The 13,648-nt window shown below is 39.3% G+C and overlaps 1 protein-coding gene across 1 annotated transcript in view; it reads right to left on the bottom strand.

The window, feature by feature from the left end:
* Positions 1 to 4,567: 4,567 nt before the first annotated feature.
* OCA2 (OCA2 melanosomal transmembrane protein) overlaps positions 4,568 to 13,648 on the bottom strand; it is a 177,083-nt gene continuing 168,002 nt past the window's right edge. The window contains exon 23 of the mRNA XM_032680785.1: positions 4,568 to 5,150. Within this exon, the coding sequence (XP_032536676.1) occupies positions 5,063 to 5,150 (88 nt within the window). The 3' untranslated portion in view covers positions 4,568 to 5,062. The remainder of the gene's footprint in view (positions 5,151 to 13,648) is intronic.

The following is a 13,648-nucleotide window of genomic DNA, read 5'->3' on the forward strand; positions in this document are numbered from 1 at the left end:
AGATTTTAAACTCAATCCCTTCATAGTCTCTGTGGCCAAGACAGCCCTCAATCTCCACTTCATTCACGAGATCCACTCTGTTGAGAAGCAGCAGACCAAGGAGAGCATCTGTCCAAGTCAGCTCCCTTAGGACCTGTTCCATAAAGTTGTCATCCAGATTTTTTAGGAATCCTCTGACCCAGGTTCTACAAGTTTTGTGATGCTCCCAATTAATTTCTGGCAAGTTGAAATCCCCCATAAGGACAAGGGCAGTTGACTTGGAAGTGTCCCTTAGTTCCAAAAAGAATAATTCATTGGCATCATTGTCCTGGCTGGGAGACCTATAGCAGACTTACATGGTGACATCAGTATTTGTTTGCCCCTTGATTCTTACCCAGAGGCTCTCAACTGTACCATTGTCAGCTGTGAGCTCCATACATTCTAACCCTTCTATTACATACAGTACCATCCCTCCACCACTTCTGCCCTGCCTGTCCCTCCTGAAGACCCTGTAACTGTCCAAGAGGACACTCCAGTTGCAGGTCTCATCCCACCAGATTTCACTTATGCCGATTACGTCAAATCTCTGGAACTGTGCCAAACTTCGAGCTCCTCTTGTTTGTTCTTCGTGTTATGTGTATTGGTGTAGAAACGTTTCAAGTGCAGCACATTGTAGCCAATACCTCATGAAGACAATTGAGGGATCCTATTAGTGCCCATTTCTTCAAGTTTTGGCACACTTTCCCATCACTCATCACTGGTGAACCTGGTTTTGTCTCTTTCCCCCTTCCAAGCTAGTTTAAAGATCTATCAGTGCCCCAATAGCTCCTGTGCTAGAACTCTTTTCCCCCCTGAGATAGGTGCATCTTGCTAGGTGTCAGTAGACCAGGTGTTGAGTAGATCACCAGGCTGCTGTGTAAATCCATGGTGTGTTTTTGTCTTGGCTAGTGTTTATACTTCTCATCTTTTCAATTCAAAAAGGCCATAGTGAAAGTTCAGAAGGTGGAAAAAGGGATAAGCAAAGATATGGGAGTATTTCCCTATAACGACTGAGTAAATAGACCGTGATGTCTAGACTAAAAATATATCTATAAAATCATGATTTAGAAAAAAGGATTACGCATTACCCCTTCCCAACCAAAAGATTTGGTAAAGGTGTTGGAGGAGAGGTGTCATAAAAATAAATTAGCAAAAGACAAGTTCAAAACAAACATCTGGAATATTCTTCCCACAGTGTACAGTTTATTTGTGAAACTTCTTATGACAGATGTTGAATGTGCACAGGTTCAGTGAAGAGCTGGATAAGTTTGTAGGAGGACAGTCCATCAGGTGCAGTGTAATAAAGATGCTGTCTCTCATTCAAAAATCTTTGGGTCACAGAGAACATAATTTTATGTTTGCTCTACTCCTTTTCAGAGTCAGCTGCTAAGCCCCATTGTCAGGGACAGATGTTAGGCTGGGCAGACCCTCGGCCACTTTCAATGCTATTCCTGCTAGATAACTCAGTATTTGGTGAAGTTCTAATATACCCTCGATTCTTTTCCCTGTTTTCAGTAATTGCCCAGCTTATCTACTGGAGATGGTTTATTTTACTGGGCACTGCTTACATTGCCCGGTAGTGCTATAATTCATGTATTGCTGTCTTACTGCATTTTATACCATTCAGAAAGGTTAAATGAATCTCACAGTAGTCATACATTTATATTTACTACATGGCTTAAAAAAAATATTATCAAATACCCCGATGGGATGTCAATGAAAATAAGAATACAATCCTATGAGATCATCCACAAGCATACTAAAGATAGTGTATTTCTACATTATTTATTACTTAACTAAGCCTTTTAGAGAGAATTTCACTGGAAAAATAAATTCCACTGATGCCTCAGAGCTTTTTGGATTTTTTTAACTTTTGTAGCTTTTAGAAGTTGTTCAGTGAATGTAGATTTTAATGTAGCTGTATTATATCCCTTACCGTGTAGCATAATGTTTACACATACCCAACCCTATTATCCCATTCCATATCAATCCCTCTAAATTCTGTTAGCATGTTTAGTCTTCTTTTCAAGGTAGAATTGTAGAAAAGACTGGACCAGAAGATAGACACAGACACAGCGACCTTCAAGCCTAGAACTTTGGAGAAGCTCCAAGGACTGTGCGTGCTATGAAGAAGATGAAGAAGAAGGGGTGTGTCGGGGGGCAGACCTGGGATTGGATGAACCTTATTATAAAATAATAGAACCACTGTCTGGGCAGGCATGGGCCTGAGCCTTCATTAACAGACCTACTCTCTTTATCTTATTTTATACACTAAATTGGCCTGGAGTTTTTTTCTCCACACTATCTTAAGGCAACACCACCCACTCAGATTCAATCCATTTTTATGGAATCCTGCATGCTAGTTTTTTCAAGGATGTAGCCACTGTAACTTGGCCCTTCTGATGCGCAGATTATGTTGATAACTATAATGGAAGGTAATGAAAACTGTACTTCATTACCTTGAAATTATCTGAGGCATCTGGGTAATTTTCCCTACACTCCCATAAAGCTCTGTGTAAACAGACAATTTTATCTTCTTTTTACAATTTGTTTTGTCACATAAACTCTTACTGAGCTCTTCTTGGCTGTGCAAAAGAAGCAAAAATGTTGTTTAAGGAAAGGAAGTCATTTTAAATGAAGAAAATTCTCAGAAAAAACAGTATGTCATTAAAAAAAGTCCTAAAGCAGGATAAACCTAAGTTTTGTTGCCTAAAATGATGATCAATATGATTTTGTACTCTCTGTGCACTACTTGTCTTCTTTTGACAGAACAAGTAACATAACAGAAAGAAAATCCCATTTGAGTCCTGTTGATGTATCCCTTCTAAAGCCAGTGAGATCTCTCTTTCACCAAGTGTTCCAAAGTATTTGCTGAGTGAGTAAAAATCAACTGTTGCATTTCTGCCTTCTTCCTTCCTGCAAACTGTAAATACAGACATGCATTTTCATGTCAGCTAATACGATCTCATTATTAGCATGAGTTTGCTTAGGACTGGCAGGAGGGTTTCAGGGTTTCAGAAGCAGGATGTGGGTTTGTTTCATTTTCCTATCCTTCATAAAGCACAGTAAGAAATAATTAGCACATAGTCTCATTTTTACACTCCTACATGCCAACACTGTTTTAATAGAATAGGAAAGAAAAGAAAACCTTAAATCATTGTGTTTTACCTGAAGCTGATTTTGCATTCTCTAGGACTTAATACAACAGTTTTTGCGCAACCAATGACTTCATCAGGATTACTCCAATATGAGAAATGTTGAGGGCTATAAAATACTGTGTGACTATTTTTAACCAGAGATCAATGTTAAGCTGATTAAAATAAATGTTCTTTAATTGAAACAGAATTCCAGTTATTACACAGTAAACTGCTCTTGATATTGAGAGTGAGACAGGCCAAATTCAATTTCAAATTTTCTGAGGAGTGTCTTTTAGGCTCATCTGTTTATTTTTTGTTTTGTATTAGTTTTATCCAGGCTTTTTGCAGGGCTTTGGTGGGGTTTTCTGGGTTGTTTTTGTGTTGGTGGTTTTTGGGGGTTTGAGAGGTTTTTTTTGGTTTTTTATATATATATAAAAGGAAGTGGAGGTTATGTTCATTCTGGGACAAGATCTTGTGTTCTACAGGTGGTCACTGTTAGAGCAACCTCATTTCTCAACAGTGTTGCAAAACTCAGTCCCATCATAGGAGAATTCACTGATCCAGGGGGCTGAGCATGGATTGTGATGGAAATGTTGGTGAGAGGTTTTAGATCAATGGAGAGACCTCTTCCTCTCTGGTTCCACACACTTTCTCCACTATCACTGAATCTACTAGGAGGGGTGGCAGCAACCCTTACTTTGAGTGGGTGCTGTGCCTCATTTCCATTAGTCTCTTAATATCAAATTTCAGACTTTAAAAAGAAATGATGGTGAGGAATACAACCTGCATATGAATAAAATGGGGTGTACGATTAATCTCACACCCTTTTGTGGGAGATACTGCTTCTTTCTCACTCACCTGGTTTGTCTCAAGGACTAAGCAGAAGGCTCCCTGTAATTCAGCCTAGTCAACTTGGGTTGCACTCAATAGGCTGTCAATTTTTCTGACTCAAGATAAAACAGATCCACCAGTAATTCAGACCAAACCCACCAAGGTTTTGGAAGATGGGAATTGAGCCCTTAAATGCCTCACAGGACTTAATATTCCTAATGAGAATTTTGACCCGTTCTGACAGCCAATTATATAATATGTGGTTTAACACACTATGATCAGAGATAAGGAAATCAAAGCAAAAGTATGATCTCATTCTTCCATATAGTGTATTAAACTATTCAAATATTTAGAGTACTCCTTCATGAAAGTGAATTAATAATTAAATGGAAGATGCCCAATGCTTTATCACAATTTATGTCCATCCTTTTGTAAGGAGGGGCATTAGTTTATTTTAAAGAAAAAAAAGGTAGCCTAACACTGTTTAGGAGCTTTAAGATGAGAAACAAAACCTCCACAGAATGCAGTCTCAGTTCCAAAATAATAATTCCTTCCACAGCACATTTTTAAGACATGTTTATTTTTAAATGTAGATAATGATACATCTTTCATAGTGTACAGACTTCCTGCTTACCTGTCAATTATTACAACTGGAATATTAGTTACTTTCATACAAATAGCTAAATATATTGACAAAGAAAAATGAAGTCCTAAAAAGAAATTACTGAACATCTGCTATTGTGAATGAGTTTATCATCTGTGACTATACTCAGACTGTGTCAATACAAACTTTCAAGCACAGCATACTCCCTGGAGATGGTTCCTTTTTATCTGCACAATAACTGCATTCATAGTTAAATATATGCATTCCTTCAATTTTGATTGTCTAGCTCTGCAAATTGTTCATAAAACAAAAGGTTAAGAATGACCAAATCTGATGTTTATGCTGACAATCAATTTGATTAATACCATATGCTGGGGGTTTACACATCTGTTTGCTTTTATATGTGTTCTTAACATTCTGATGTAAACTAAATGAAAGAGAAAGCTTATTTGAGTCTTGCAAGTATAAATTATTATGAGTTCCAACCTACTACAACATGAGCAACAAGAAGATAGCACATCCCAACGGTACAGGACACAATCATCATGGGGAAACCTAACCTGAAAGAACAAGAAAATAAAGATTAACAAGGATACAATAGTTTGCTCTCCAACCAATTTACAAAAAGGAAATTTAACTTATCCTACTCATTGCAAGTGACAAATATGCTTACAGCAATGCCAAAAGCCTAGATGTACTGAGCATATGACAGTCTAATATTCAAGATTATATTTCTATTTCCAGCCTATTTTAGAGATATAAGGTCAAAATTCACATAATTTCATTGTTTTCAGGACATCTCCTCCAATGTACACTGTATCAGAATCTGGTGTGCCTTGTTGTTTTATTGTTGTGTGTTTTTTCCTCACGCTCAACATGCAACATACCAGCAAAATAGTGATTCTTACAAGTTATGCAGCATTAGAATAGATTTTCAAGGGTGTATCACTTCAGATTAGTTGTGTAATGCTGGTATGGCACTTTGTAACTTAATATGGATGAAACTCTTTAAATGGTTTCCCTGTTGATCTGTAGTCAGCTATCATTCCTCTTACATACGTACCTCTCAAGAAGTCTAACAGACTTGAGTACTAACAGACTGTTGGAAATCAACCCCAGGCACCTGTAAAAATGTTAAAACTCTGCTATTCTATTAAAACAACTATTTCTTTTTTCCCCACAGAATAAGATTTTATAGCTTTTTTTAGACTGACAAACAGAGACAGCAGAGACAGAGAAGTGGAAAGGATGTTATGGAGCTGGCCAAGTCCTGCTCTGCTAAATTTGTAGGTCTTTCAGATGTGTGAAAAGAAAGAAGTTTTCTGAAACTCAAAAGCATTATTGTATGATACTTGGGATCTGTGAAGAACCACTGCTGTGTACTAAAATCACAAGGAGAACTGAGATGAGAAATGGCCATGCCACTAATGACCCTCCTTATATACTTTCTTTTGTCAAGTTCAGACGAGTTTCCATAAAACCCAGCAAAGCATGGCAATGGTCTCTGAAGTACAGCATTTCATTTATTCTTTTCCTTAAACTAAGACCAACTTACTCCATGTGGCTATATTAACTGTGCCTTTTTGCCTTACTTATTAGGAGACCTTAGGAAGGTTCCTCAAGCCTATTCCGCTCTAACAAAGCACTAACAAAGATGCCCATTTCGTAGCGGACAGGAGGACACCATTTTCTGAGCTTGGTTGAATGAATAGCTCCTTCCTTTAGGAATCTACAGCTAGAAGTGACCATTTGGGGCATTAAGTCTGGCCCCCACTTCCTCAGGCTATGAAACCACCTGCATAACATGAAAATTAAACTTCTCAATCTGTCATTGATGTCTGCTTTCTACCTGCAGCTGCAACTTTACTCTAAACCTTGAGATCCTCACGAGACAGTTTCCTTCATTGGTGTTTTTCTGAAAAGCTGACCGGCAGAAGCATAGATGAGATCAGCAGATCGGAAGTGCTATCACCTTTAGCAGTCATTGGTTAGAGTTACTAAAAAGGGAATTTTACCAGGGGTGAAAGTCACTGCTAACACAAAAATAATCAGCTCTACTATAAAGTTTGCAGAATAACTAGGAAATTAATAACGCAAACACTCTAAAAAATACATTGAAATTATTTAGGAAAGAACAAGTTTGTCCATAATGGCCACTCCTCACGGCTACTCTTGGCCCAGTATCAAAGTAAGCCAATCTCACATACCAGTAGAAATACATGGAAACCGAGAACAAAAGGAAATCCTTGCAAGATAGGAAATGTACAAAGAGAAAACTGACAGGGCTGACAGATCATCTCATTTCTGTCTCCCTGACATTCATTGGAAGAAGCTGGACTGTCTCTATGTGTCCAAAAAGTGTTCCTGTGTCCATCACCCAAAATTGCCTGCAAGATCTGCCCAGAAGGACAGCTCCCACCATGCCTGGCTCCAGAGGTTTTCTCCTTCCTCTCTCTTGGGTTTTGGACCTGGTATGCTGGCCTCTTCCACAATTTTGGTATCGGACATCATTATTGCTGTTCTGGCTCCAAAGACATTAATGTTAAGCTGCTATTTGAACTTGGGAAAAGAGAAAGCGAGAGTAGAGAGAAGGGCCAGCTGTATCCAACAGGTGAATGGTGAAAGGAGAGAAAAATTATTAGAAAGGGTCACAGAATTGTCACAACTTTCAAATATTTCCTGCAAAGTCTGAAATGTGTTTGGAGGATTTATTTTTCTTCTTTTTGTTCATATGAACATGCATAATACTGCAGAGAAGTGTTATTTTTTTCCAGTCTGACTGGTCAGATCCTTGCTTTTGAATGACTAGTTTCTTGAAAGAGCTGAATCACTATTCAGTCACTAAACTATGATAGAGCTGATAGTATCGTAAAACAGCTGAGCTGAAGCATCTCCTGAAGTTATTTTAATTTAAAAAAATGGCAAAAGTTAAATAAGTTAATTTGCTGGCTAGCAAACTACTTCTCAGACCCTTTGTTGTTTTTCTCTCAGCAAATCTGATCTGTAGCATTTCCTAATCTCACTTAGACAAAAGTGTCCTAATAGGACAAAAAAACTACAACCAGCAACAACTACAAAAATAAAATAGAATGGCTAAAAAAACCTGCTACATCCTTCAATATGTCTAATGAATGCTCTTTGCAGCTCTATCTATATGACAGGCTGGTGAGCCGGAGATTGCTACAACTCTCATAAGAACACTGACTGTTGTTTGACAGAAAACATAAATCTATTGACCTCACAGTTAGCAAACAATGAGCTGGCACTGGGAGGAGCGGGGACAGAGCAGATCTTAATCTGTATTAATGCAACCTAACAAATCTCCCTGGAGAATGCACAGTAGTTCAGCAGCAAATGGCAATATGTCTTTGTGAAGACTGGCAAGGGGAGGGAAGAACCCAGAAAGATTGAAAGTCTAATTGACCACTGAAAACAAAACAAAAAAGCTCTCTCGAGATTGGAGGAACTGCATGAAAGAGAATGGATTAATTATACAGGGCCACATACAGGAACTATGATCATACCCCCACCATCACAGTGCCAGTCAGATGTGTAGCTGGAGCCAGAAACAGTCATTCTATGGAGGAACCTCATTTCACTTAGTGTGGATGTTTGCACAGGGCACAACTGCAAAACTGTTATTCTCATTGCATGGACAATTACCCCTCAACTTGAGGTCTGAATTTCAGGCATGCTGGCCTGAGCACTAACGTAATTGGATCAAATTCAATGTGGAATTTGTGTACCAGAGAGAGAGGAGATAAACTCAGTCAGTAAGTATTAGTTACTTCAGAGTTATTCAATTACTTGAGTTGGTTCAGTGCCCTGTTACACTATTTACACTAACCATTGCTCTCCCCCAAGGAACATAAAATTCCTGTCCCAGGCCACATACAACACAATGTATAGCTGCAAATATTTTCTTTAGTTAAATATTAAGTCTAAGAATTCATTTTAAACAATGAAAAATTACTTCCAGGAACTCTAATTTCCAGTATACTTCTTGGAGTCAAAAAGTACCATGTCATTCAGTTGCTCCTGTCCAGCAGAAAGGATCAGTAGAGTTTAGAAGTATAAAAACCTTTCTTGTACTAAAACTTCAGATTCATAAGAAACAGTAAGGATATTTGTCATAAAAACACATTTTTGTGTCCTGCACTGGGCAGGCTTTCCTTGCCTCTCCCTCTCTGCAGACAGGGATATACACGTAGCTGGCATGGTTTGAAAGGTACATCCTGACTCTCCACAGCCAGCTGAGGGAGTTTTTACCACTGCAGGGAGGAAGCAAGGTCAGATACAAGGAGGGGAAGGATGGCCGGATCTAGCATTCACCCCACTTTTCCCCTCCACCTCTTCATGATAGAAGCATACATGTAAAACTGCTATCTAAATGAAATCGACCAGCTTAAATATACACAAAAAACCAGATGTTAGCTCTGTGTGAGATAGAGTATTTCTAGTGAGAGCCCCGGGCATTTGTCTTGGACAAAGTTTTACTTATTAATAACTTCAGCGAACCAGTAACAAAGAGCTTGCAAATCGTCCCAGCACGGGACTAATGTCAGACTCTGTGTAGACCAGAATTCAGCATGTTCTTAACAAATCAAAATGAGAATTTGAAATTAAGAAAATGAAACTCTGTGAAGGTAAGTGTGAAATATGTACTAGAAGTCAACCGTGGGCACTAGAACAGCAAGGAAAGTGAAGCTTTTCACTGGAAGTGACCTAAATATTTCTAATTCTGCCTCACTGCAAGATTTCTGGCCCTGTATTTACTTAGAGAAAAGCAAACCTGTGTACGATTATGCTGGGAACAAATTCCATTTTTAATAAGTTTCTACAGAAGTAAATATTACAGTTTTCTTAGGTTATAAGTTTATCCAATATTATTTGCTAAATAATAATAGTGAAGCCTTTGGGGTTGGAATTGAGTTTTCTTGGACAAACTGATCTCCTACATTACCTTAAAGCTCTATTTTGTGATGCTTCAAGAGCCAGTAAGACCCAGTATTACAAGACCCAGGTTCAGTGCCCTGTTCTGCCTGATTTGGGACATGAAATACAAGATGTTCTCATGCATGCAAACCTTGCCTATAGACACTGCCTTCATGGACAGCTCATCACTTGCACAGCCTGTGGATCCATGGGGAAATCTGTGGAAGGAGCATGCCTCCAAGGAAATGGGGAACCTTCAGTGGATTTTCAGCGGAAAAGCAACAGCAGAAATCTCCCAAGACCAAACCACTGGCAGTGAAAGAATCTTGGTGGTAGACAGGGGTAAGAGTTAAAAAGAGTTAATTTCTACTCCTATTTGTGTTTGCAATTTAATGCACAATTTAAATTCAACTGATGGAGTTTGACTCGGGCTTAAAATTTTGCTTTTCTTGCTTCATCTCAGTTTCATACTATAAGTTATGTAGAAGGTATAATGTCAGCTTTGCAGAAAAGGACACAGGGTTCATAGTGGACACCAAGTTGAACATGAGCCAGTTATGTGTCTTTGCAGCAAGGAAGGCTAACGGTATCCTGGACCACATTAGGAAAAGTATTGCCATCAGATCAAGGGAGGTGATCCATCCCTTGATTCAGCACGGATGTGGCTACACCTGGAGTGCTGCATCCAATTCTGGGATTGTCAGTACAAGAGGCATGGGCATAATGGAGAGAGTCCAGTGAAGGACCACAAAGATGATGATTAAGGGACCAGAGTATGAGTAACACAAGGGAAGGCGTGAGATCTGGGACTGTGCAGCCCAGAGAAGAGAAAGCTCAGAGAGAAACTCATCAATGTGTTTAAGTTCTTGAAAGGATGGTGTAAAGAATACAGTGCCAGGCCCTCTTTAGTGATGCCCAGTAAAAGTACTAGAGACAGGGGGTACAAGCTGAAACACAGGAAGTTCTGTCTGGACATCAGGAAACACTTTTTTACTGTATTGTTGACAAAGCACTGGCACAGGTTGCCCAGGGAGATTGTGGAGTCTCCGTCCTTGGAAGTATTCAAAAGTCACATGGATGTGGGTCTGGGAAATAGGCTCTAGGTCGTCCTGTTTGAGGGTGACCTCCAGAGGTCCCTTTCAACCTCAGTCAGTCTGTGATTCTCACTCACCTACTTGTTCCTCTGTTATTCAACACAGGATAAGTAAGTACCATCTGTACACCTGAAGACTGACATCTCACCAGAAAATATTTAACAAAGAACAAAAGACATATAATTCTTCTCAATCTTGAACAGTCTCTCATTGTATGCAGCACTTTGCTCTGGAATTATGATAATCATGAGCTCATTTTAAAAGAACATCTAAAAGTCTATGAAAGCAGCCTCAAAAAAGAGACGTGGATATGGGCATACTTAGGACATACATAAGGTTAGTTCTGAATGAAAGTTACATGTTTTAATGAAGTTACACCTTTTAATTCAATTTGCAAAGTAGTGTTCTTTTCAACAAAAGGATATAACCACAGTACTCATCCTATTTCTTTTCCTTTCTTTCAGTGCAGAGTACCTTATGAGTCTCCTATCATTTCAGTTGTATTAACATTTCCGTCATTCCTAGTCTTTGACATACTGATCCATTTCTTCTGAAAGAAAAATATGGACTATAATAATAGTTTAAAGGAAACATATTCAAAATGTTTATCACATGCCCATGACTCCTTCAAATCCAGACACCTGTTGTAGCTCAGAAACAGGTGGCTAAAACTAAAGTGATCATTAATTTAACATTAAATTGCTCTGAATTTCATATAGTCTGTAATTACATAAAAATTACAGTGTTGTTACCTACTAGTTACCATACACAGGAGTTCCTGTGTAATTTAAAACACAGAACAAAACCTATAATTCTATTTTCTTCTGCTTGCTGAAATTATAATAATTTCTCATGATATTCTATCTCTTTGGAGTCTATGCCAAGATTTCCCATAGAATTACTGCCAGGAATAAAACTTAAGATAAGGAAAATCATATCCTGAATGAGAAAACATAAAGGCGTTAGGTTGTGCCTCCTACAGTCTAGAACATCCTCCTAAAGGTGTTTTGCTGTAACCTCAACATAGTTATATGCAGAACAAGCAATGGGACTTTCCTTGGTCTTCCAAAATTCTGATTACCAAAAGAAAAAAAAGTGCAGGGAACTACAGGCCTGTCAGCCTGACTTCAGTGTCAGGGAAGGTCACGGAGCAGATCATCTTGAGTGCCATCACACACCACTTGCAGGACAACCAGGGGATCAGGACAAGTAAGGACAGGTTTATTAAAGGCAAGTCCTGCTTAACCAACCTCATCTCCTTCTATGACAAGGTGACCCACTTAGTGGATGAGCAAAAGGCTATGGGTGTTTTTTGCCTGGACTTTACTAAAGCCTGTGACACTGCTTCCCACAACATTCTCCTGGAGAAACTGGCTGCTCATGGCTTAGACAGATGCACTGTTTCTTGGGTAAAAAAATGGCTGGATGGCCAAGTTCAGAGAGTGGTGGTCAATGAAGTTACATGCAGCTGGTGGCCAGTCACTAGAGATGTTCTCCAGGGCTCAGTACTGGAGTCAGTCCTGTTTAATATCTTTACCAATGATCTGGAGGTGGGGATTGAGTGCACTCTCAGTAAGTTTGTAGATGGCATCAAGCTGGGCAGGAGTGTTGATCTGCTGCAGGGTAGGAAAGCTTTGCAGAGGGATCTGGACAGGCTGGATTGATGGGCCGAGGCCAATTGTATGGGGTTCAACAAGGCAAAGTACCATGTCCTGTACTTGGGTCACAACAACCCCATGCATTTCTATAAGCTTGGGAAAGAGTGACTGGAAAGCTGCCCTATCAAAAAGAACCTGGGGGTGCTGGCAGACAGCCACTAAACATAAGCCAGCAGTGTGCCCAGGTGGCCAAGAAGTCCAGTGGCATCCAGGCTTGTATCAGAAATAGTGTGGCCAGAAGGACTAGGGAAGTGACCGGAAGTGCCCTGTACTGGTGAGGCCACATCTTGAGTGTCCAGTTCTGGGTCTCTCACTTGAAAAAAGATATTGAGGTGCTGAAGCACGTGTAGAGAAGGGCAACAGAGCTGGTGAAGGGTTTAGAGAGAAAGTCCTATGAGGAGCGGAGGAGGGAGCTGGGGATGTTTAGCCTGGAGAAAAGGAGGCTCAGGGGGGACCTTATCACTCTCTGCAACCACCTGAATGGAGGTTGTGTCAAGGTGGAGGTCAGCCTCTTCTCCCAGGCAACTAGAGACAGAACAAGAGGAAATGGCCTCAAGTTGCACCAGGGCAGGCTTAGGTTGGATATTCAAAAAAATTTCTTCACTTTGAGGGTGATTAGGCATTGGAACAGGCTGCTCACGGAAGTGTGGAGTCACCATCCCTGGAGGTAGACTCTGCAGTGTTAGGCTACTGGTTGGATTTGATAATATTAAGGGTCTACTACAACATAAATAATTCTAAGATTCTATGATCATCAGGGAACCATCTTCTATATAGACAGAGTAGTTCACTTCATACCCTACTAAAGAAGTAGAACATACCATGATAAAGTGCAGCATAAAGATTAAAGATGATCTGTTAGTGATTTTTCTATTTTATCAACACTTCATATCATCCTTGGATGTCTTGTCATATCTTAGTAATGCATTTGTTCTCCACATCCTCTAGGCAGACTCCAAAACAAGTTTAGTCCTCAACTTGTTGCTTTGTTATGAAACCTTCATGCCATTCTAAAGTCTAGGAAATGCAAATATATGTAATTGGTTCAGCTTCTTGGGAAAGCCATACTTATTCATCTCCCACATATCTGTGTAGTGAGATGTAGTTGTGAGTCTGAGCTTAAGAAGATTAAAATCATTATGGCCAACTAGAAGAGAAAATCAATGAAGTATGTCTTCTCTGACAATACGTGTTTTCATTAATTTTTTGAATGGTTCTGATACAAATATTCTACTAATAAGACAGATTTATACAACACTGTATAAGGTTTACTGTGCAATAAAATGAATGCATTAGAACTGCTGAAATAGGTTTTGCAATGTTTATAGTTATAGTTTCTGCATTTTATGAAACATTTAACATATTGTAAAC

Source organism: Chiroxiphia lanceolata, chromosome 2 (assembly GCF_009829145.1).
Source record: "Chiroxiphia lanceolata isolate bChiLan1 chromosome 2, bChiLan1.pri, whole genome shotgun sequence".
Lineage (NCBI taxonomy): Eukaryota > Metazoa > Chordata > Aves > Passeriformes > Pipridae > Chiroxiphia > Chiroxiphia lanceolata.